The sequence below is a fragment of the Rhamphochromis longiceps genome, linkage group LG18 (assembly GCF_057381845.1).
Source record: "Rhamphochromis longiceps isolate RC_006_pf linkage group LG18, R_longiceps_female_GT1.1, whole genome shotgun sequence".
Classification (NCBI taxonomy): domain Eukaryota; kingdom Metazoa; phylum Chordata; class Actinopteri; order Cichliformes; family Cichlidae; genus Rhamphochromis; species Rhamphochromis longiceps.
This window is the reverse complement of record NC_140574.1, coordinates 14502772-14528494: the sequence shown is the minus strand read 5'-3', so window position 1 is coordinate 14528494 and position 25723 is coordinate 14502772. Positions and strand designations below refer to the sequence as shown.

The 25723-nt window shown below is 40.5% G+C and overlaps 2 protein-coding genes across 3 annotated transcripts; both read right to left on the bottom strand.

Moving 5' to 3' along the window:
• Positions 1-1780: 1780 nt before the first annotated feature.
• viml (vimentin like) lies at positions 1781-6997 on the bottom strand. Its single transcript, XM_085389682.1, has 9 exons — positions 6377-6997; positions 6037-6097; positions 4201-4296; positions 3768-3932; positions 3047-3172; positions 2632-2852; positions 2470-2513; positions 2308-2393; positions 1781-2210 (listed from the first exon to the last, which is right to left on the bottom strand). Exons 1-9 carry the CDS (start codon positions 6901-6903, stop codon positions 2169-2171), a joined length of 1368 nt encoding a protein of 455 aa, XP_085245808.1. The 5' UTR covers positions 6904-6997; the 3' UTR covers positions 1781-2168.
• Positions 6998-13223: 6226 nt separating this feature from the next.
• On the bottom strand, positions 13224-22994 carry LOC146647920 (uncharacterized). Of its 2 annotated transcripts, XM_085389684.1 has the most exons (4): positions 22123-22994; positions 19947-20106; positions 15866-19545; positions 13224-15676 (listed from the first exon to the last, which is right to left on the bottom strand). In XM_085389684.1, exons 1-4 carry the CDS (start codon positions 22828-22830, stop codon positions 13466-13468), a joined length of 6759 nt encoding a protein of 2252 aa, XP_085245810.1. In that variant the 5' UTR covers positions 22831-22994; the 3' UTR covers positions 13224-13465. The 2 variants fall into 2 exon arrangements, with proteins under 2 accessions (XP_085245810.1, XP_085245809.1); XM_085389683.1 differs by having other exon boundaries at positions 13224-19545.
• Between the last annotated feature and the right edge of the window lie 2729 nt (positions 22995-25723).

The following is a 25723-nucleotide window of genomic DNA, read 5'->3' as shown; positions in this document are numbered from 1 at the left end:
AGTCAAATACTATTTCTTTATTTTGGAAACAGCAGCTGACAAAATAATCTCAGATGCTATTGTATTTACTGGATTGAACTGAATTGAGTTGAATTGTGTCATACTGGCCTGGAGCTTCTTCTGTCTCCGATCTATTCAGATCAGCTCTGTTTATCATATTCTGTGTTGTTTATCACTTGAAAAAAGGTTCAACAGTAACTAAAATACTTCTGATATATGCCCAGGTGTGTGTTAATTAAACTTGTAATGTATTTTTCCACTGGAACTGTGACAGCGACTTGAATGAACTATCCCCTCAAATGTTTGTGGTCACTTAAAATTGTCCAGTTTTTGACAGAAAAGCACATTTTATCGACTAATGAAATAATTAGATTTTTTCACATGCAGGGATTAACAAGCACATTTGCAGCAGCCGTCACTCCTGTGTTCCAAAGGCACATTGTGTTAACTAATTTGATTTTACTATATTAAAAGGCCAATAGGCTGTGTGGTACCTGATGGAATAAATGCCGTTAGTTGATTATCAAAAGTAAAAATAAAACTATTGTTATGCTTAAAAATATCTCTATTATGTGTTACAGGCACTACAGCACTATACTATAGTTACTATAGTTACCATAGTATAGTAACTAAGAGGACTTCACTCTCAGATTGCAGGCTTACGTGCTGAGCCTTCAGCTTTTAGGCCCCTCCCCTATGGCACAAACTCTCAGTCTGGATTTGGAAGACAAATACCCGACTTACATTCATACATTTAAAATTCAAAGTAAAACTTTATTTTTTCACAAAGCTTATAGTTTGGGTTGTTTCAGGTGAACCTAAACCATCCCTTAGTTATGCTGCTATTTGCTCAGGTCACTGGGGTTTTCTTTCTTCGCTTTATTGCATATCATTAACTTTTGTGTATTTCTAGTATACTGAGAGCTGTCTCCATTACACTGATTCCTTTTCCATGTGTAAATACTTTTAGAACAAAGGTGGTAGGGTGTGATTAGCTGAATCCAAAGACCTCACTGAAGCCCCTGAATATGAACTGTCTCTGGATGAAGCTCCTTAGTAAAATAGTCACTGATAAACATTATAGGCATATAATGTCTCCATCAATACTGCTTGTCTGATAACCAAATCATCACGACCTGAGAGGAAACCTTATGTTCAGTAAGGCAGTAGTAAATTATCACAGCATTACAATCACAGGAGTTAGTGTGTGGGATAACTGTCCATCAATACGTAACTGCACAAACAATTGTGCAATTTGTTTAAACACAACAAATTGCACAAATACTGGAAATGTTCCTCTCAATGATTGAGTTGTTTCATTGTGTTCTATTGAAGCCAAGCTGAATGAATTCATTAAGGTTCTTCTTTAAGCGATGACATGGAAGCATCCAAATGTGCATAACATATGCGGAATAAATTAACTAAACTAACAACCTAATAGTTAGGGTTATTTTTTTTTTATTTTGTCCCTATCCCGCACATATTTAGCATGAATATTTAGCAAGTATGTTTATTATGTTTGGAGTCTTACTTTGATTTTCAGAAGCATAATTTAACTTACCGTAACTTACTTTGCAAAAAATATTTTTAATCAAACTTACTATTCAAGTTTGCTTCTTAGCCTCAAGGACACTTTGACAGTTTGATTTACTTAAAATCAGATAAAAGAGATTGTTTTTCATGCAATTCTTTATATGTATAGCATTAGGTATAAAGTATTTTTATACTTTATAACAATAATGCACTGCAGTATTACAAGTATTACACCTTGTGCACAGTAGCGAGTAACAGTCTTCATGGTTTATTGCTGCATACAGGCAATTGTGACATCTTTAGCATACAGTTTTTCTGGTAAGTGCATGCTATATTGATCAAAAATACTACTTTGGTTACAAAGATAGATTTTTGTAGGCCTCAGTGAGAACTGCTGTGTTGTGCTGACTTCATTATTGTGTCTAAACAACTGTGACAAAATACTTGCTGCGGCCAAGGAAGCAAAATACAGTCTGTGTCAACTAACAGGCTTACTGGATCACCACATACAAAGGCACTTCTCGAAGCTGTTTGCTTTTTGTGTGTTGCTGGTTTGTTTGCTTGCTTGTAGCCCGAGTGAAATGTGTTTCTTCTTATTGCTTTTTGTTGGTGGTTTGGTAAAGACAAGGACATTATTAGTCCATGTCATCGTGGTTCTGGGTCGACTCGTTGATCACCTGAACAAGGGAGCAGATGAAGAGAGAAAAAGCGATGAGCAGGGATATATCTGTATGTGCCTGTATGAAGTGAAAGATCTCTTTAAGCGTATTCTACCTGACCATCCCTGGTCTCAATGGTCTTGATGAGAACTTTCTTGGTTGTTGTGGTTTCGATAAGTGGTTTGGATTCAACCATTGTTTCTAAGACAGAGAAGTATCGTTAGAAACTGGCAAAAACTGTAATTCCAACTGTAAAAATCAGCATGGGGAATCTTACCTCTCAGGTTAAGCGATGAGAAGTTTGGCAAGGGGGTGGAGATTCTGCAGACGGAGAAAATACAGCTCACTAATTAAGATTAGCATCTTGAATCTTGAATCAAATGAGTGTTCATATCTGTATTACAGATTAATGCATTTCAGAAAATGCTTCTCCCATCACCTGCTCTCCTCTCCTTCCAGCAGCTTTCTATAGGTGGCAATCTCAATGTCCAGAGCCATCTTGACATTTAGCAAGTCCTGGTACTCGCGGAGGTGACGGGCCATCTCATCCTTCATGTTGTGAATGTCCTCCTCAAGACGGCTGATGGTGTCCTGGTACCCACTCGTCTCCAAGGAGAAGTTCTCCTCCACCTCCCTCATCTGGCGCTCCAAGGACTCATTCTGGGATGGCAGCCAAGACAGAACAAAATACACTTTTGCAGTAAAAGTTAAGAAAAAAGAAATATTTTCCTCTCTGCTTTTCTATTTCCTTAACTTGTGCTCAGTTTCCCCCTTTGCTTCCAGTTTTACAAATGTTGAATATTTTTATATATATTCTGTATCGTCTATATTGCAGCCAAAAACTGGAAACTCACAGTTCCTTTCAGGGCATCCACTTCACAAGTAAGTGCCTGAACTTGGCGTCTGTAATCATTGGACTCCTGTTTGGCCACTCTCAGAGCTTCATTATTCCTGGCTGCAGCTTCAGTGAGGTCAGCAAACTGGCAATCACAGTGACAAACAGAGAGGAGAGACAGAGGAAAAGAAGGAAAAAATGAGAAATCAACTCTTCAATAAATGATGAGTCAGAGGCTGAAGGAGATGGGAGTACGGCAGCTTTCATAAAGTGTGTAAATTATGAAAGATGTAGCCACGACAGAGCCTTGCAGGGATTACCACTGTGGCACCAGTGCTCTGAGGCACTTTTAAGGTTACTGACTTTCCACTAGTGCTCAAACGGCAGGAAGGAGGATTGCTTATACCTTGCTAGTTCTCAGTATTCTAATGTATAATCAGTTTTTAAGATAAGAAAGACTAATCACATAATTTGGACAAATGATGTTGCATTTATACGGTGAATTTGTTAGCAAACACTTATTTTTTTTACCTGTCAAACAAATACAAAGAAACATTAGTGACACTTGTTAGTCTTTTAATGGCCTTCCTGATAAATTTTGAGCCTAATATTTACTTGTTCTGTTGTTTGGTTAGATACATGGTGATGTTATGAATATAAAAACATAAAAAATTCACGAGTTGAAGGTGTAGTTCACGTTACTGCGCTTGGTTAGATATGCTTCTCTAAAATGCCTTTACCTTGGATTTGTACCATTCCTCTGATTCCTGGATGTTTTTGGAGGCCAGGTTCTCATACTGCAGACGGACGTCCCTCAGAGCCGCTGTCAGGTCAGGCTTAGCTATATCCATGTCCACCTGCACATGCTGCTGCTGCTGGATCTGATTCTGCAGCTCCAACATTTCCTGTAGCAAATTCAGCAGAGTCAGTTTATACAGTTAGCACAGAACGTTTTTTAACAGTTATTTTGTATGCTTTTGTGCAATTAGCCTTAAAGACTTACAAAAGCTTTGGAAACTAAACCCTGCTGATGTGGCGCTTGAGCAGATTAACAAATATTTCAAACTATTTGGCCCAGTTTTTCTAAAGGTACCTTTTTCCTCTCAGGCTGCACACGTGCAGTGATTCTGCAGTAGACCGATTTAGCTTAGGCAACAAAAAAGGAAGGCTTACCTCATCATGCAGCTTCTTGAGGAAGTTGATTTCCTCTTGGAGTGACTCCACTTTCCGCTCCAGGTCCAGTCTGGCGAGGGCAGCGTTGTCTACATCCTGTACGATAACACTGACTCTTAATAAGGTGACTTGTGAAGGTGACATGAGTTATGCATAATGTGCTTGCTGACAAAGAAAAAAAACCCTGTTGTGCACATGCTGTAAAAAGCCCTCACACAATCCAGTGCACAAAATGACCCACTGTATGGTTGATTAAGGTCACAAACACATGCATCCAATGAAAATCAACTGTGGGCACATGACATGTCCTTGCAGACGTTGTTAACAGATGAGTAGGTGTTTTCTCGTGTCGTTATACAATTCAGCAGCTGCATTATAGGCAGACATTTGCTCAAATACTTCACATAAGCACTATAATCAAGTTCAAGAAGAAAAGTGACTTTTTCCTCATCTACATTTGTTTGGCACAGTTATTTTATCTTTTGCTCTATGATTCCTGAGCTCAGATGGAGCATGAGTTTTCTCACTTATACAATAAAACAAACCAATGAACCTCTATAGCTGCTGGCCTGACAATCTTTGTGTGTGGGAAAAGGCTGGACAGAATTGAGTGAAATTTTTAGTACTGGAGAATACCCAGAACCACAACAAATTATTAAAGAGATTATTAATAACCTAACCTGCAATCCCTTGCAGTTTTCTCCAGTAGAATTCCAGATCTCCTACTGGTAACTAATTTGGCTTGTTATCATTTTATAACATTACTGAATAAAGTTCATAAAGCCATCTTCTGTTTTATCATACTTAATCATACATACAGACTGGCTGTGGCACCATGGCTTTGTTGGGGCGTTGGCAGGCTGGCAACTGAGGTATCAGCAAATGAAGCAGCTTTGCCTCTGCACTAATGCCACAAACAAAGTGTGCTATTCAGCAGGGGTTCCCAAACAAGCCCAAGGCTGAGAGAGTGACTGTCTGCCTGACTGAGCAAGAGCTGGCTGTGGGCTCTGCATTGTTGTCAGTGTGCCACTCAGGCAAGCCACGGGGACTTCCTTCCTCCCATTCACACAGACAATGCCATGACTGTGTAACGTATTTATCACTTAAAGCAAGTCCTAAAAGGTATATAATCATCATGAGTCTAACATTTAAACTACATTGGTGGGATGACAACTTTCTTTTTCACCTTTTTATTCCATGACAACCTTTGGAAACTGTCTGCATGACTCATCCCTGTGAAAACCAGTGATACGGAACAATCTCTGACAGGACCATAACAAGTGAGATTTTTCTGTGCTGATGCTCTCCCAGAACGAGACAGCCGGATCACATGGTGGCTTGTCTTCTCGCTCTGATAACCACATTGGAGCCACACTGTTGTTGCCCTTGTGTCCGGCTCATTCATTGTGACCAGTCAGACTTAAAAAGATCTCCTCTCGCTGCAGGCCTGATTTAACTCAACAGTCACAACTTAGCCTTTTGTACCAGTCCAGGGTCAGTCACTGCTCTACAGCTATTTTGATCATGCCTAGAATCTGCTGTTGTGCCATCAGAAGAGTGCATTCCTGTCTCCACAGCTCATGGGCAATAATTAGAGAGAGATCACCCAGAAAAGAAATGAGAAAGTTAATCTTCATATTAAGGATAAAGGTTTATCCGATTACTTTCACATCACTTTCCATCAGTTTGGTTGCTTAAACCTTAATTTAACCAAAAACAGCTGAGAATATGAGGCACTGTAGGTCTGCTATTGAGATCTAAGACACTTCTCTTTATCACCCTCAAAATGTCCATCTATTGCAGTTTTTGGCTGCTGTCACCAGTGTAGAGCTGTACCTGTCTAAAGCCCTGCATGTTTGCCTCAGACTCCTCCCGCTGGGAAATTTCATCCTGCAACCTGCAAAGAAAGGCATAAAGCAGAACCTTTATTTCAGCAGCCACTGTAAATATACACTTAAAAATCATTTGCGGCATTTACTTCTCCTTTAAGCACGAAAAACAACTTTTTGCGCAGTGCAGGGTAAGAATTTATGTTTACATACTTTCACTCTATACATAGTCTGTTTAGGCTCTAACTAATAAAGATTTATGTAATGTACCAGAGCTGAATAACAGTTCTAGACAACAAAAGAAACAATACATGGAGTTGAGGACAGAAAAGTGCCACGCCTCCTACTTCTCTCTCAGCCTGTCGATGTCGTCCGCCAGGTTATCCCGGTGAACTTCCACGCGGGCCTTTTCGTTGGTGAGCTGGTCCACCTGGCGTCTCAGCTCCCTCATCTCGTCCTCGTAAAGATCTCCGACCCGGGACATCCCTTTGCCCCGCAGCTGCTCCAGCTCCGCCAGCAAGATCTTATTTTGCTGCTCCAAGAAGCGAACCTTCTCGATGTAGTTGGCGAAGCGGTCATTGAGGGACTGCATCTGCGCCTTCTCGTTGGTGCGGTTCGTGATGAATTCGGTGTTTATGGCGTCAGACAAGGAGAAGTCCAAGTTCTCGGATGCCAGCCGGGGCATGGCTGCACTGCTCCGGAGCCTCTGGGTCTTCGACGCGTATATGGTCGGGGTGGAGGAGAGCCCGAAGGAAACCCGGGATGAGCGCACCGGGATCGAAAACTGGCGGCTCGAGTAGCTGGACCTTACGGCGGTTTTCTCCCCGCCGAACATCTTTCGGTAAGAGGAATGTGGACCTGATCTATAGGCCATCTTGTTTGTGTATTTAAGTACTAGAGCACTGTCGCCGATCTGGAATATATCTTGTTTCTATCAGCATCTGCGAAGAGCGCCTGGGAAGGCGTGTCCTAAACCGTTACTCATTTATAGTCTCCTCCTTATGCAAATACGTAACAGTGACTTGAGTGGCACATTGAGAATCCAATCGCAAATCAGAGCACACATATTTGCCTGTCAGACTCGCAGATATTTACACCAACTCTTCGCATACAGTAGCCTAAAGTAATTGGATTGTGCTGTTGTGTCCAAGATATTGATCCTGAAGATTTTGCACACATTTGAGACTACTCTCACCAAGTTTGCCCGAACTTTAACGCTCATCTTCATTTTTACTGGGACACCAAACATCACAATGAATGATTTTACACTCTCACTTACTGTAGATGAAACAGTGGCATTTTTAGCACCTCACAAGAGGAAAGGACTTTTTCATCATACAATGCTGAGAATTGTAAAGAAAACAAGTTAGGTTTTTTTTTAAAGCAATGCACCCATGTCAGCACTAAGCACAGTCAGTGTATGACTACATGTCTAAGTGTAATACCGTAGTGTTTTACGTATGTCTACTGTTTTGGTGAAGGGTGTTTGCTTGGGTGAGAAATACAGGTCTAGTAAAGTATGTGCAAGTCAGCAGCCTCACACAACGGTTAATCAGGTTTAAAGAACAAGTCTGATGATGTCACACACTAATCCTAGGAGAGAAAAACAGAGAGCTTGGGGGATATGAGTCAAAGTCATTCAATACTGGCAGGTTTGCTACATTCCTGAAGCTTTTGTTTGGGGTGTATTATTTGTCACCCTCATCTCAGACTGAAATGCAACGAAAATAATGAGATATTTCCGTAAGGACTAATCTTTGTGTCCAAAAGCTCTTTCCTTCTTTCCCCTCCTCTGTCTTTTGCCCTTCTCAGCGCACAGGGCTGTCAGTGCTGCAGTGCTGCTGACTTGCTGAGATTCAGTGATTCTGAGGAGAGACGCATGGCAGCAGAGCTGAGCCAATGACACCTAACACCTCCCAACTGTGCTGCACTGGTGCTGCTGAGCGTTATCTGCTCTTTAGTAAACATAAAATAAGTCCAAGATGAGAGATCAAATTGGTTTTAGTGACTTTTTTTTCACTAGATAAGACTGAATGCACAAATATCTCTTTCAGGGAGACTTTCAGATTTTTGGCTTGCGGGTGAGGGTGACTGCGGTTATCTGAAGCTGGCGTGCAGCCCCTGAGATATGACTGTGCAGTAATAAACCCAGCTACTCGGTGAGCTTGTTTGATCTTTGTGACGCAAACTTCAAATTATAGCCTGGCTTTGCCTAAGCAGATTGACTGTTTAAAGCTTTTGGTTTATTCTCATAGTCCTTATCTGTGCCATATTTGTTAAGACTTTGCACAGATGTTCTAGTCGACGTTTGTGCGAGTTAATCAAGTAAGAAGTAAATGGTGATTGTATAAATTGGATTTCACCTCTCTCATTTTGAATAAATTACCAGAACACACAAAATGTTTGCTTTTTGATTTTGATTTTGAATGTGCAGAAAATAATGTGAGTGAGTGTGCAGATAAATGAGAAAGAATCATCTGAATCTATGTTTACATGACTCTGGCGCATAACCTGAAAGGCACTGAAAAGCTTTATGTATGTATATTATCAGCAATATCAGGGGTCAATATTTTTTTTATTCGATTCAATTCATATTTATAGCATGAAATCACATTCACCTCAAGGTGCTTTATATTATAAGGTAAAGAGCCTACAACAATACAGAGAAAATCCCACCAATCAGATGACTCCCTATGAGGAAAGAGTTGGTGACAGTGGGATGGAAAAACTCCCATTTAATAGGAAGAAGCTTCAGGCAGAGCCAGACTCAGGGAGTGTTCTTTTGAGGTGATACAGTACTGTGGAGTACTATGCATAGAGAAATATACTCTCTCTTTCTAGTCCCTTCAGTACTCTCACTGCAGCATTTTGCATCAACTGAAGGCTTTTTGGGGAGTTTTTCAGCATAGCCTGATAATAATAAATTACACTACTCAATAGAAAAGTAGAAATGCATGAAATATTTTTTCAGCATCACTCTGAGACAGGGTGTTTCAAATTTTTTGAAACATCCTGTGCAAGCTATTGTGCAAGAAAGCAGTCCCACGTTTCTGTTTAATAATTATTTGTCTTTTCTTTATTTGTGCAATTATATAAACAAATCCAATAAAATCACAGTATGAGACGTGAACTGCTTTGAAGTCAATTTTGATACTGATTTGGGGGTTTTGGAGCAGTTTTTTTTAATTTCTTAAGTTAGCATTCATGTTGTGTTGTTACAAGATGACTGTCACTGAATCCTATCCTGAAAAGTGAGATTGTGTAAGTATTTTCTATTTTTAAACAAATCTTTGTAAAGTTGATGAAGTTTATGTGTGTGGTCAGATCTGTATCGAGAGCCATTTAAATTTTTGCTTTTTTTCATGGGATTTAAAGAAGCATCAAATCTTACAAAGGGGCATTTGCCAAAGACATGCAAGGACGAATCAAATAAGGAAACTTCCAGTTAACTTCCAGCATAAAGGGCAAAATGCAGTTAAAGGTATCAAGGAAGATTTTGTACAATATGGCCCACAGATGTTTTAGTATTAAAGTGAAACATTAAAATCTAAAGAGAACTTCAAAAGTTCAATTCCAAACTTTTGAAACTGGAGAAGTGATAGGCAAAAGCATAATAACTGAAGCAGTTTGTGGTGCTTGAGCATGCAAACATGAGGCCATGGTTTGAGTAAAACAGTGGAAGCCCATTACCAAAAGCAGCTACGTAAATTCACATGATCAACGCTCACTTAGAAACAGGGTGGGGGCCATGAAAATTCCTGCTCCCAGGCCCATTATGATCCCGCTCTGCCAGTATTGGCCACAGAGAGAGACAGAGGAGGCCTGGATTGACACAAACAGAGCAGGGATTGTGTATTGCTGATCTGTCACCTAACTGCATCAAGAGAATGCAGACAGTAGGCCGTAATTATTGTGTGTAGCACGGCGCTTGACAGTGCAACAGTTTGGGCCAAATAGCTCCCATTCTTGGGAATGTATCGCTTGGTCTTTTTATTTTTGTTGCTGAGATTCCGCTTTTCTGCTCCAAAGCAACAGCCCTGCGGGGGAGCTAATTAAAGGAGGCGTACAAAAAGAATCAAATAAGACTCGACATCAGTCAGAGTCAGTCACTCTGTAATGGCGCAGGGCAACAGATAAGTTCAATCTTATTTCTGGGTGTGGTCCCTTCAAAACTGCAGGGTAAAAGCAAAAAGGAACCCTTTGTTTTATCTCCCATGATGGTGAATCACAAACCCGTGCGCACCAGTAGCCATAGTGATCATCCCCAACATTATTTAGCAGAACTAAAGTGGAGACAGTGGCTGCACTGTTCATCGATTCTCACAGGACATAAGTGATGTGTTCAGCTATAAGGTTGTGAAAATTAGTTATTGTGGTGAGAAGATTGCAAAAAGTCTCTCTCTCTCTTTTTTCCTTTGGTCTTTTTAAATTGGTCAGCATCTCTGCGGGTCATGACCGCTCAGATTAATTGTAGGCAGAATCTGAGCACAAAGTATTTGCTGCACATGAGTTAATGCACAGAGAGCAGACAGTCATAAATCTTAACGTGAGAAAGAAAGGCTGTAAATCCACGGCAGGGGCTTCTGTGGGCTTTTGTCAAGTCAGTGTGAGAGTCAGGTTATCATCAGTGGGGGAAAGTAGAGCCTGTTTAAAACTGGATTCATGTGGTCAATGCTAATTCTTAGAGAGTTAAAAAATCACATCAAACACCACCTAAACAAGGACATTTATATGTATGTCTTGTCTTTAAGTAGTCTTCAGGAATATTTCTCCAGGCTTTTTAAAGGACATTCAAACCTTTTCTTTGGATGTTGACTGCTGTTTGTTCCGTTCTCTGTCAAGATGATCCCACACTGCTTCAATGTTGACATTTCCAATTTATATTCAGTACTCCATCAGACCTGATACTGATTTTCATAGCAGTTCTTGTGTATTTAGGCATACCTCAGCCTTTTCTCCCTGTTTCCCTTCCTTCAGAATGGATTCCTGATATGCACCTTTCCACTGAGTCCATTTCTGATGAGGCTTCGGCGAACAGTAGATGGATCAGGTGAGGTCAGGTTCTGGAATTTTCAGTTACTTCTTCAGGACATAACTTAGCAGATACTGTTTATCTGGTGTAGATTTTTTTGTCTGTCACTTCTCCAGTTTAGGGTCTTTTTTATGCTTGAGTGATTTATAGTTTAGTCCTAAGTGACTTAACAACCGAACAAACAAAACCAAAAGTCCTCTGAAAACGGTCAGGCTCAAGAACTTTGAAAGACCTTCACAATGCCTGTAGAACTATTCACTAAGAACACTTTAAAAGTTAAAAGAAAGTCTGGCTCCATTAGAAGCAACATATAAAAAAATAATGGGTGTTCAAGACTTTTGCACAGTACTGAACATTATCAGTTTTAGCGATACTGCTTGTTTTACTGCTGTTTTTAAGCTGGATCTTTTCTGTCAATGGTAAGCAAAACACATAGAGCAGGCATGTGTGCTCATTTCGCTTCCACTGGATACCTTTGAACCATGGTAACAACAGAGGAATTAAAGTGCAAGGGCTATTTTCCAAATCTCCATAGTGACTGACAAAACCCTTGGAAAGTATCCAGAATGGTCACTTTGTAAAGACCTCTCTCCCCCATTCTCTTTGTCTCTGTATTTCTTTGTCTCACTCTGTGCTTGTGTGTGTGTGTGTATGTGCGTGTCCATGTGTGTGTGATTGCAGGGAAGGGTCAGGCACAGGGACAGGGAGCGGAAACACCCACACACACTAATAGGATTTCCCAGCATTCTCCCTTCACATTAGCATAAAATCATCATGTGTAGTCTGTCAAATATTTAGCATGTAAATGTCGAAATGAATTATCCCTGTTCAAATTACCACCTGCAGCCGTCTGGTCAGACTTGTTTCAAGGATAAGATCCCTCTGGTCACGCATATTACAAGCTAGCCTGTCAATGACGATCACATCAAGTGTCACTTGCATATGCCTGACTGCATCAGGGGGCCATTGCTGACACCGAGTGACAGCTGCAGATGACTCGCACTCTCCTCTGCACCTTCACCTGCCCGAGGATGAGTGAGACTCAAATAGTGTACACGGACTAAAACACAGACTTAAAACAACAACCAGTAGATAACAATTTTGTATCCAAAATCAGTCTATTAAAGTACATCTTTTAATAGTTTAGAGGATAAACGGAGTAATGTAAGCCTACGGCTCGTTCAAAATTCACATGTTTCACTTAGTTGTAACCAAAGTCAAATACCACCAGAGCCCAGAGATGCTTCTAGGCACTCAACACAAATAGGATTATTTTCACTATTTTATAACTCAACCCTGAAATTATTTTGAGGAGACAGGGATGAGTGTATATTTTTTGAGCTGCCTTTTTTAACCCCTACTTATAACTGGGCTACATTAGTCAATTTTCTATTTGAGAGAATAACATCCCACAGGCGTTTGTCACCTAAATCTTTTTAAAAATCAAGCTGACAAACTCATGGACTGACTCACTGATGTGATGATTGATTGACTGACTGGGTGATTGATTAGACGATGGATAATAAAACCACCAAAAATAATCTCTTCTGTTTCCAAAACTTCTCCACTGTGGACGTGTGAACATGTAAACACAGGCTTTAAACACAGGTACACCTTTAATAGAGATAGCAATGTAAGTTAAATATTGACTGTACATACAACATTTCAACTCACACCCAAAGTGTGGGTGTTAAAAGAAGGCACATAAAAAAAAAAAGTAAAAACTCAGAAATGAAAATGTTCACTTTTCTATCATTGGTTATCCTGATGACCACTTTAACACATCCTGATATGTTGATAAAATAAGAAAGCATTCAATTATTACAGAACCAAAGCAACAGTATCAGTTTTGTGTTCACCCAATCAGTTTCACTCCTTTGTACTCTATTTTTGGCCTCAACCAAACCCTAAAGTAAAAAGCCAGTACTACAGTAGTCCAATTCACAAGTAGCATATATCCTGCTGATTAAATGAGCCTGGGTAAGAAACCTATAACTTATAGATTTTTTGCAAGTAAATCAGTTCTTTAATCTAAAAAGATCAAACAGCTATTAGAAACAAATGTTCTGGACAAACCCAAACCAGCAGTAAAATAATACAAGCAATGAAATCTGCTTTCTATTACAGATGACCTTTTTTTTTATTTCCCGTATGATGTTCAAGAGATTTGAGGGAGAAGAAAAATAGGTCTTATTTGTTTACATTCTTCTATCCTATCAAACACTACCTGATATTCAGCACCAAAAAATATCGTAAATTTAGACTTTTTTTCTGTATTCAAATGCAAATAAGAGGCACAACTCTCATGGTTCATAATTATTTACAGATAAAACAACAAATTTTTCAAGTTGCATGACATTAAACAACAAACACAGTCAATACTAGCAGCTGATTCTGTTAAATATCATAGTATGGGGCAGTATTGGCCACATCTCAAATGCAGATTGTCCATTGAGTCTTGTGCTTGTAGTACATGGCTTACGCCACCAGATGTCCTACTTGGCTGTGTCACAACCGCTGACTCGCCCTCGGGATGAACTTTTCTGTCTGGGATTCTGAACTCCACTGACGCAAAGGAAGACTGACTGCCATTTTTATTTGCCCAGGTTTTTGATGTGTCAATAGTAGGTGACACCCTGACACCCCTGCCTCGAGCACTGCTTTTAATACTTGAAGCATCTAAAAAGGGGTCCGAGTCGCTACCATGTGGCAGGTTGTAGTAGATGCACTTTGGAGTCGGAGGCTTTGCCATCTCCTCGAGTTCTGATGAGGATATGGCTGCAAGGGGACTGTGCTGAGTTTTGAAATGGGGCGGGGAATCGTCGCTAGTGTTCTCCTGACCTGTGTCTACGGATGTGCTGTCCAAATTGCTGTACATTCCCAGCGAGACTGGAGGAGATTTTCTTATGAGATGGTTCTCCTTTAGGAGCCATCTGCCTTGATCAATCAAAACCCCATCCGCTGAGTTTTGTGAGACAAAAGAAATGCACTGTGCAGCCTGTGTGGTGGCTTCACGATCTGCTTTTAATGAGCTTGCTGCACTGAAGTAAGAAAGATCCTCCCTTGAGGCTTTAGTACCTGAGTCACTGGAACTAGGAAAGGTTCCTGAGTTACTTGCAACAGACAACTTTGAGCTAGCCAGTTCCAGACTTGTCCTCTCAGCTTGGACAGCTGAATGTGTATAGACTGGAGAAGGTTTCTCTGAAGCCTCTCCTCCACTCTCTGACATAATATCTACAGACTCCTGAGTTCTATAGCTGCCGCTCTCTGATGTTTCTGGTCTGTAATCAGATAAATCAGAGGTGCTCGGGCTTGGCAGGCATTTTAAGCCGTATGAACTGTCTTTTCTGCTTTTCAGAAGAACACTTTGCTTGGTTTTTACAACCTGAGCATTATCAGGCTCTATCCTAATGTTCCCATCCTTGTCATATATGAATACAAGCGAAGAAGACCGGAGGGCATAGTTCACAAAGTCGAGTAATTCCTGGGATATTTCCCCTGGATGAGATAAACTGCCACTTCTTTCTGTAAGCATCTCTCCTCCTTCATCTGTTTCAGTAACCGTGTCTGTTCCGTTACCTTTGTCATCAGCACACTGACCTTCAGAGGAGTATTTGCTTGGGGATTCAGTGCCTTGTTTTTTTTCCTGGTCTAATTTCTCTTGTGGCTCCTTCTCTTCATCATCCTCCCTCTCCTCTTCATCTCCAGTTTGACCTGCTGTCAGATTTTCATCCCTCTCTAACTCTTCTCCACATTCTCTCTCTTCTGCTGATTCTTCCTCCTGACTACTTTCTGTTTGCTCCGGCTCTCTCCTCCTGTCTTCAGCCTCATCATACTTTTCATCTTCTGTGTCCATGTCCCTTCCTCCGTCTACCTCTTCCTCGTCTGTTGTTGTCCTTGCTCTCTCTTCCTCTGTATTTTTAACCACAGAATCTCCACTACCTTCCTCCTCATGTTCTTCATCTTGTTCTCTCTCTTCTTCTACCTCCTCCTCTTCATTGTTTCCCTCACTAACCTCTTCTATTTGCTGTGTTTCCTTTTCATCCTCAACTTCTAGCTCATTTCTATCTTCATTAAATTCTTCCATTTCCTTGTCATCATCTGCATTTTCACTAACACTTTCCTCTGCATCTGTTGCAGTAACTCCATTTATTTCTGCTTCCACCTCCTCTTCCTCATCTGCCTCAATACCATCCCCAATTTTCTTTTCCTCATCGTCAGATACGTCAGTACTTTCCAGTAGTTCCTGCTCTACATCACCTGTAACAAGATGTAACTCTTCATTTTCTTCCTCCTCCTGCTCTAATTCTACAGTTACATTTTCTACTCCACCCCCTTTATTTGTGTCTTCCACATTGTCACCTTCATCTTCTTTCTCCTCCTTATGCCTCTCCTCATTTTCCCCTCCATCACTGCTTTTTTCCTCACCTTCCTCGCAAACCTTCTCATTTATCTTCTCTTCCTCCTCTGTCTCCCCAGCACCCTCTCTCTCATCTGTTTCTTCAGCACTATACTGAGTTGGGTCCTCATTCATAAAATCTTCATCTGTCTCATCAGCCTCTTCTTCCTCTCCTTCTCCTAATTCATCCCCCAGCTCTCTTTCATCCAGTGTCATCTCTTCCTCCTCTTCATCTGCCCCTGCTCCTTTCTTGTCAAGAGATTGCTCATCACTCACTTCCTCTGATTCTGATTGCTCTGGCTTTTCTTCTCCCTCTTCCCCTCTTCCCCTATTTTCTTTTTCAGTCCCTTCACTATCGGCCTCTGTGTCTGTTCTATCTCTATATTGCTGGTTCACCTCATCTACTTCCTCTGTTGTTTCCTCTTCATCTGTCCCTTGCTCTTCTTCATCCACCCCTGCTTCTTCCTTATCAACAGACCCCTCTCCGCTGTCTTCGTCTGATTGCTCTGGCTCTTCTTCTCTGTCTTCCTCCCTTTCTCCATCTTCCTTTTCAGTCCCTTCACTTTCATCTTCTGTATCTCCACCCCCCTTAATCTTCACCTCCCTTTTCTCCTCTAGTTGTTCCTGTTCTCTACTTTCTTCTTCTTTTTTCACCTCCTCTCCATCTGTCTCTTGCTCTTCTTCATCCACCCCTGCTTCCTCCTTATCAACAGACCCCTCTCCACTGTCTTCGTCTGATTCTGATTGCTCTGGCTCTTCTTCTCTGTCTTCCTCCCTTTCTCCATCTTCCTTTTCAGTCCCTTCACTTTCATCTTCTGTATCTCCATCCCCCTTAATCTTCACCTCTCTTTTCTCCTCTAGTTGTTCCTCTTTTCTACTTTCTTCTTCTTTTGTCTCCTCCTCTTCATATGCCCCTCCCTCTTCTTTATCAATAGATTCTTCACTACTTACTTCCCCTGATTTTGCTTCTTGCTCCTCTTCTTCCTCTTCCTCTCTTTCCCAATCTTCCTTTTCAGTCGTGTAACAATCAGCTTCTGTCTCTTTTGTATCTTCATCTTCCCTCATCTTTACCTCTTTTTCCTCCTCTAATTGTTCCTCTTTGCCACTTTCTTCTTCTTTTGTCTCATTTTCTTTGTCTTTTAATAACTCTTCTTTTTCTGTCTGTGATTCTTGGGTTTCACTAGGCTGCTCTGACTTGCTTATTATTTGTCCCTGTTGGGTATAAACTGCATCAGGAGTGTCTTCAGTTACACATCGACTATCAGACTCAAGTGATTGTTTTGTTTCATCGTTACAGTCCTGGACAAATTGCTCTAAATCTTCCTCTGAGTCTGACTGGTTTCGATCAGTCTCTACACACTGGCTCTCTTCCACAGGGTAAAAAGTTCTGATTGTCGAAGCGATCTGTTCCCTGAGGTCTTGCGGCATGCTCAGCTCCTCCATCAGCTCATCAATGCCCGAATGCTGTTCCTCAAATGCATCGCCGCCTTCAGAGACGACATCGAGCGCAAACTCCGTTTCTGACACTTTGGGAGAAAGGGGTTCACTTTCAAGCCTTTCCCTCAGAATCTGGAAATCCTTCCAGCTCTGTCTTAAACGAGAAGATGCTCTGCTTTGCAAATCAGTCAGACTTGCTCTCTGCTCTTCCTCGTCCTCGATGGCCGAAATCTTCTGCAGGGACTCCATCATTAGCATCGCCTCTGACTTGGTTCTTGATATTTTATCCTCTCGTGGTGTGGAGTCTATGAGGTGATCTCTCAGAGTCATCACTGACAAGAATGACACAAAGGCTTTACACGACGAGCCAAACACTGAGGCTACTTGTGTCGGGAAATCGGGAAGGCTGTTAGATTTTTCAAGGTTGGATGCCACGTTGGTGTCAGAGGCTCTTCTGATGCACTGAATGGATGAACAGAGTTGTTGCAGGGCAGGCTTTATCTTTGCTTTGGGACTCAAAAAGTTAGATGATGAAGATGTTTCGTCACCAGCTGGACAGATGGCCTCTGCAGATTTGTGTGGCCTCAGTCTGTTCTCCTGATGTTCAAGGTCAGCTCTGACATTTGGCATAGAAACACTTAAACCTTGTACTGTTGTTAGTTCTTGGTGGCTAAGAGGAACTGATAGACAAGATGATGATCCCTTTATAACATCATTGGAGGATGGGTTATTTTCATCAAAATTAGTATGGCATTCATTTTTTTCATCTGATTCAGAATCTCCGCCTATCTGAAATATAACCTTTGTTCGAGATTGTGTTTCCTCTGTGATCACCTCCTCTGGATATGGCACTTGGTCTGGGGTGACTTTCTCCAACCAGTTCTCAACATATTGGTGGATCTCGGAGGGTGAAGGATCGAGAGAAGGCATCGAAACAAGCGGTTTTGTTGGTGATATTCCGCTTTCAGGCATGGATTTTGGCTTGCTAGTTGTCTTTTTAGTAAGAGATTTGTTGGGTTGCAAAATGTCTGACATGTTCTTTTTCATTTGAGGCCTTCCAGTTGGAGTATTTACATTGTGGCCAATATCGCTAGCAGCTTCTTTGCTTGTGTTTTGTCTCTGTGGTGCTGTTCTAAGTAATGAGGCTGAGCTCTTTGTTGGTGTTTTTTCACCTTTATTGGATTTCTTAGATTGGAGACTTTCTGCTTTCTTTTCTGCTCCTTTACTCTTTTGACCACTTCTAGCACTTTCAGAAGAATTCACACTCCTTTTCCCCACACTGACCTTACTGCTTAGCTTGTCAGCAGATGAATGCTTGCTATCTTTTGAGGGGCTGATTAGGCTTTCCTTCGGTTTTTTATCCGTGTTACTTGTTGAAGTTGAACTCTTCTGGCTCCTGGCAGACGTAGTCATCTTTTTCTTCGTCGTGCTTTTTGGAGTGTTGTCTAGTTTTACTCTCTCTAGAATTTGAAGGTTTCTCTTGGTTTCGTTTTCACTCGGTGAAGACAGATTGTTTGTATTCTCATGTGTCAGAGATACTGGCTCTGATGACAGTGATAGCATCTCCTCTTTCTGCCTTTGCAGTGAGTCAGCAGTGGGTGGCTGCCAGCTACAATCTATATCACAATCATTACTCGATGAATGAGGCCCTGAGTCAGTCGACTGTTTACTTTGTGGTGCCAGAGGGAAGCCATGTAAAGGAACGCCATCTACACTATATTCCTGATTCGCCAAATAGTTGTCATAGCAGCCTTGGGTCTCATAAATATGCATCACAGTCTCTCTAAACTCCATCCCATTATTCTGTATCTGAAGGACCTCAGCAACTCCTGATGACCTGATGGAGGAGGGGGTGCATTTGTTGCTCATTCCTGCGGATGCTGTTTTGCGAGGTTTTGGGATGGGTCTATTGCTGCTGCTGCTGCTGTGTTTGACAAGGCAGTATCCCTCCGTTGTTTCGCCATCGGCTGTCCTTTCCACATAGGAATAATGTCCCAGCATGCTCTCTTGCACCCCTGACTCTGTGACCCTCTTCACACTCTCAATAGACGCCTTTTTATTAACATGTCGAGGACCAGGTGTGGGAGTGCGTTTGACACTTTTTTTCGCTTTTCTCGTAGCTGTTGAAGTGTATCCTTCACATGTTCGCTCATCATTAAAGCCGACGCCTCCAGCTGCGGAGGGAAAGTTCTCCTCTTTCGTTTCTTCCTCGCTGATACTAGAGGAGTCTTTGGGAATGACATTGTTCGAGTCAGGGGAGCGGTTGCCTGACTCAGAAATTGAGGCACAAGCTGCCCTCTTGCTAAGGCTGGTGCGGCTGAGTGTGGTTGTCCAGTGGAGCATCTCCTCCTCCTTAATGGTCAGACGAACTTTCATCTCCACAGTCATGCTGCCATCTTGATTCACGCGGAAAGACTTTTCAATGTCATCATCGTGAGGTACGATGCAGGTTTGATTCACGTTATCTTCCCTGCCAGTTCCGGACATCTCCATAGATGTGTGATGCTGATTGGCTTCTGCTTCAAGTACTCCATTGTGGGGATGCAGGTGGCCATTTTGAGACTTGTTTATCTGGTTCACAATATATCGCTCTGATGACACGGAGAAGTTCCTTGATCCTCGTCCGCTCGAGAAAGACTTTTTATTCTCTGCTTTCAGAGATGTTTGGAGAAGAGATGGGACAAAAAAGAAAGAAAAAAGATCTTGGGTCACGTAAAGATTTTGCAGTAGTGCTTCAAAGAATAGAATAGCAGAAATTATAATAAGCATGCTTATGTGCTTCACTCTCATATCTTTCTTTTGAAAATTAATCCGGACACCCACAAAAAATCTACCATTTTTATTTTATACCATTGTTTTGGTATGAAAGTAAACAAGATACAACGTGAGATTACTCTGTGCTTTTTTAAGAGATTTGACACTTCAAGGAAAAGATTGTATAGATTCAAACTTGCGTACAGAGAGCGTATGAGAGAGGTATGAGAGTAACTGAATAGAATAACAAAACATAACATATTTCCTTTTCCCCGTGGCGTAAACTAACACTTACGTGCTCTAGGTTGTAACATTGATGGTTCAGCAGTTTCCAGGAACATGGCCTGTGCCATCTGGCCTGTTCTGTGAAAACTATAGTTTGCTAATCTGAAAGGCTCGTTGCCCGCTGCCACAACAACTCCAGAGCACAAGATGATAGCAGCAAGACCATCAACCTAAAAGAGGAGAAATGAGATTGACATTCAACATGGGAAACCGCAGATTTTCTTCATCTTATGAATGCATCACTTACTCTTATGTGACTATTCTAAATTATGCACTTCTGAGCTTTTTTTTTGAATAACACAATTTTAGTCTGTAATTTATATCCCTTAAAAACTGCCGAAAATTAGATTCTTTTATTTTTGCGTCATTCCTTCTCAAATCAACACTGGTCTTCTGTTTGATCGTCTCAGATTTGCATATTTTACACACATTTTATGGTACAAAGGTTAAACATATAGAACGAGTCCTGTACAATTTTAGCTTTAATCTCCTAGGACCTGGCGTCCACATATATGGACATCACATTTTGGATTATTTAGACCAAAATACTCAATTTTGCTGATATCCACCTACAAGGACATTATACTGCTACTGTTCTATTGAAATTTTAAACGAATATCCTCATATGTGGCTCTCATTTTTCTTAGAAACACAAATCAGGTTTAAAAAAAAAATCTGGTAATTCTTTGTTTATACATTCATCGGGTCCCAATATGCCCAAATATGAAAGAGAAATTAAAATGCATGCAGTGGAAAAGTTCGGGTCTTAGGAGGTTAAATATAATTTTTTTAAAAGCGAACCATCAACCTATTTTCATGCCATCAGAGGCGATGTTTGAACACAAATATCTCAAAGATCATTAAAAATAAAAGCCTAAAATTTTCACTCTTTTTTTCTTACCATCAAAATGAATCAGGATTTGTAACAGATACATCAAAATAATCTCTAATGACACACAGTGGTGTGTATATTTTTCATTTTCAAAACCTGAGTAACTCAATTTAAATATTTCTTGGCAAATAATCCTTTAATTAAAAAAACAAAACAAAAAAAAACATTTAAACTAAAAGACTTTATCCTCATCATCTCAAAGGTACTGAGAGAATTAATTTGGTACATTAAATGTCTATGGAATAATCGGATGTTTGAGTATCTACGATTGCGTGACAACTGAGAAGACTCCACTGATCAGCTGATCGCCTGACCTTGTGTCGTGGTTTAAAAGTCTGGCAGAAGCCCAAGTTGCTTCGTCAAACACAAGCACAAGAGTAAAAAGTCAACCTTAAACATGTAATTAGACTGAAAAAATGTGGATAACCACTTTGTAGATTTGTTTATATCTGTCTGTCTGTAGCTTTTTTTTTTTTCCATCCTTGTTTTGTGCCAGGCAGACACACCTTTGCTTAATATAGATTGAGGTGTCTTTGGAAAGAAAGTAATATACTTACTGCTATACATCGAAAGTATAATAAGTGGAAAACACAGGTCTCACACAGCAGGGAGCCAATTTAAAATTCACAAAAACATTGCTCCTTTTAAACCCACATAGACAATGAAAAATGCATTTCCAAGTTCTAAGCCTATGTGCTTGTGTTATTTTTGGCTGTTATAGTTAAATATTCGAACCATCAAATTCTATCTCCTTTCTCTTCTCGTAAAACTTTCTTTTAGAAATCACCTACAATCCTGAGGCAATTGCACAAATTTATTTTCACTGATTGCAGAGTGAGATTAAAATGAAATGTAACTGCGCTACATTTACTTAAAAGAAAAACACCCTACATTTGTCGGTATCTATCTGAGAACAATACTAGTAGGTGCATAGCTCGATCTGTTTCTATCCAAACACACACCTTTAGACAGATTTTTTTCCTCGCTGAGCTCCTGATCTAACAATGTGGGTGAGGAAGGTGTGGGTGGAGGGAGACACCTCTGTGGCTCCAGTAGAATGAACTGTGCTCTGTAAAACTCATGAGTAATCCAGTATTTCAGATATTTAAATCCCTCCATCCCTTTTGTTCAGAAACTAGCAAAAACATCTGGTTTGTAAAGGATAAAGACTGAAAACGTGGACAAATAGCAACATGTAACATGTAACACTGATGACATAAAGATTTATTTTGGAAATTTTACCCATTTCACAGGACTAGTGATGATTCCTATTTTCAGTTTATCGAGAACTTACTCTTCTTCCATCTGTAGAGTAGAGTTTCAGCACTGGGAACTGCAGGATCTGCGATAGGTAATCCAGCAACGCATCAAATGTTGGAGCTGTTCTTCTCTGCAAAACAATTGTGCGTTTAACACTTGGATCCCTGTTCTTGATGACCATAAGCCTCTTTGGTGTCCGTACTGCCACCCTTTCAGTGACCTTTGCTGGCCTGATGGCTTCATTCTTGCTGCCAAACTGACCAAATCTGAGTCCTTGACGCCGCCGCCGTCGCCCTGCACTGAGCGGTCTGGTAGTATTCCAAGGTACCTGCCGCCGGTTCACTTCATCCAGATTTATTGGCTTCACACGTTTCTGGTCAGAGCACACATAAGCACCTCCATCATGTAAGTCATCTAATGCCTTAACAAGGTGAGTCCCCCGGGGTGTGGTGATAGTCCTCACTCCAAATGCCAGGGGCACTTTCTTGGAAAGAACATCCAGTAGAGCATCTAAGGTCTTAAAGGTGCGGGTATTGATGACCATTCGATGCCCTCCAAACTGATAGTCACCGCTTTTGTAGAAACATACTCTTTTAGAAGCTGAAGGGTCAGACGAGAGCTGCAGGGGTCGGGAGGGTAAGGTCTGCCCACTCCCAGAGGACAGTCCCTGGGTAGGGGGTTCCTGGATAGGTGTAGTGCTCATACTGTCTGGAGGGAACTGAAAAGAGAACAGAGAGGCCATTTCAGTGTAGTCAAAGTCGCTTTTATCCTTTTTTTTCTCTAATTTGATGAAACCAAGATATATAAAAGTTGCTTATAATATAGACAATAAGAGAAATAATACAATAGTAATAGGGAAACTGCACTTTTGGCTTAGTGCAAAGGACATTAGCTGTTTATGTGAAATATAATGAAAAAATAAAATAAATGAATATCAAACTACCACAAACCATTTTCTTTAGAATTTTCTCAGTGTGTAGGTTTTAGGATGCATTTAAGTTGTCGTGAGTGAAACTAAACTGACTGCAAATGTACATAAAGAGGGCTGCAGAATATAATCATTTTTCCTGAGCAAATTCTGTAATCCATTACAGAGAAAACCTTTCAACTTTAATGTAAGGCGAACAAAGTAATAGAAACACCTCTGGTTATACTGCAACAGAGTTCAGTGTCATAAACTACATGCTAAAACTCCACAAATACAGGATTTAATACAGAACAGTTAGACTGAATTACATTTAGCTAAGTGTACCCAATAAACTGGCAACTTTATTTAGATTATATTAATATGATAATACAATATAAACATTTGTATATTATAAGTCAATATAAACACTATCTAAAATTTAAAAAAAGACACATTGAAAGAGCACCATTTGTACTTCAGAGCCTTTGTTGCTCTCATCAATAGAAGATACATATATTAGTGTACAGTAAAGATCGCATGGAAATGATGATGAATAATGTCTTGTAACTTATAACTTATAAACAGTAAACAAACAACAGTGTGATCAGCAAGTCAAAGTGAACGTAAACACAGGCCCTTCACACCCCACCCATACACTAGATCAGACAACCCACTTGAAACACATTAAAATGACTGACTGGATAAGCAAACATGCCGATAGATGAAACAAACAAAATCTTACCGGATAGTTCCCATTTTATCCTAATAATAACAGCTAAAACAACAGAAAGCGTGTATCTGTTGCTCCTCCGAGCGCTGGTCAAAGCCTCTCAGCAGCGTTCGAGGGCTATTTTAGGACGTGCAACATCATGGCCAATTTGCCTAATCTTTGCTCACACTTAATCAGCACATAAGGCAGCAAAAACGCGAAAATACGTAGAGAGTGTACCACAGAGGACTAGAAGAGAATGCTTTTATTTGTAAGGAAGTAAATAAATGATTATGTTATTGTATTAGAGAAAGTGTGGGATATACATGTATATATTTATCGAATAGCTTATTTTGTATTATTTCCAGTAGGAAATCTCCATTTACAATACAGAAATGATCTTATTGGCCATATTTACCGGCGATAAGGTTTTCTCAGCCTTATTGGCCATAAATACCTCATCTCTCCTTTTCCTTATTTGCACTTAAAGACAAAGTAATAAATATTGGGTGACTCAGAGAAGGGTCTAGTAAGTACCAGAATAAGAAATAAATGAAGAAGATGGTGGGAAATGAAAGTATTCCTGATTTCCAGTTTAAATGATATTAGTGAGTGTTTGCCTCTTCCAACAGATACCACAGGTGGCTTGGACTATTTCTAATTTGCAAGCAGTCTGTCTAATCAGATTTGAGAGGTCTTCGCCTAATAGGGATTAGGTTAAAGATTTTGCGCGCTGCTGACAGCGTGAGGTAGAATAAAGTCTTTAGAGAGCACTTTTACCTCACAGCAGGTATTGAAAATCCACCATCAGGACACATGATGCATCAGTATTTAGAGTTCATGCAGTTTGTGCAGCGGGGCTTTAGTAAATAAACAAGAAAGTGGGGAAATCTGTAGCATTGTATCTACACTTGGATGTTGTGGATTTTGAATTTTGGCCGTTGGGAGAGAAGCTAATGTTCGAGCACATGCATCAGGAGTCGAGAGCTGTGTCACTGTACTACAGTTCCCATACGGTATGCCAATTCCTAATTGGCCCCGACTGAATAAAAGGCATTCATATCTCCTGCTAACGTGTACCATCCTAGAAGATGGAGACAGTGGTGGTGAAGAAAGGACATGTGTAAGTCGTCAGGATTAATCCATTACATTTTTTGTGTAAATAAATGTAAATAAGTACAATTATTTTTCATTACCTCATTTCTCTTGCAAACTACATGGCTTTTAGCACTAATTTTAGCATTTAACCTCTCTTTGCTATATACTCTACATTGTATGTACTGTAGCTACCAGTGTATTGCACTTTCTCTGTTAAATTATTCAGAGTGTTTGCAGTGTTTGCCTAACCTTCAGTCATTAGGTGGTAATGTCACATGCTGGTCTCTTTGGATTACAAAGATCCAAATTAGCAAGTCAGTCGTGTCACTGTGTAAGATCAACAGTCTGCCATCACTGTGGCCTGGATTGTGGTCCTCAAAGGTTACAAGTTTGAACTACACAACAGTCGTGCCTTCTTCAAAAGCCCAAGTCCATCTAATAATTCCTTCAGAAAAACAGGGGCTCTTTCATGGGCTTTTAATTACACTCAGTAATACATTATTCACCACTGCTTGGGGCAAATCTAATAGATATTGTATATTTTAACCGCTTGGCAAGATGGCAGCATCTGTGTTTTCACATGAACTTAAGCTCCCAAACCACAGCTTACAATGAAGCCATGACACCACCACTCTGCATGTCCACTTAGTCCAGCAAACTGTGACATTGTTTTAACCCTCTGCAGTGGTGACAGATGTGGCCAAAGGTCTTCATAATGCCTGTCTATCTGTCACATTCTCCTGTAAATTATTTATTTCAGTCCTTTCCTAACTTTTAAATAAAATATTCCTCATATTGTATCCTATCCCTTGAAGGAATCTGTACAAACACATACTTGCACTTAAGGATGAACAAGCTGGATCTTTCTGATTTTTTGTCTGCTTTTTTTTTTAATGCCAAATTCACCTGGTTTCACACATA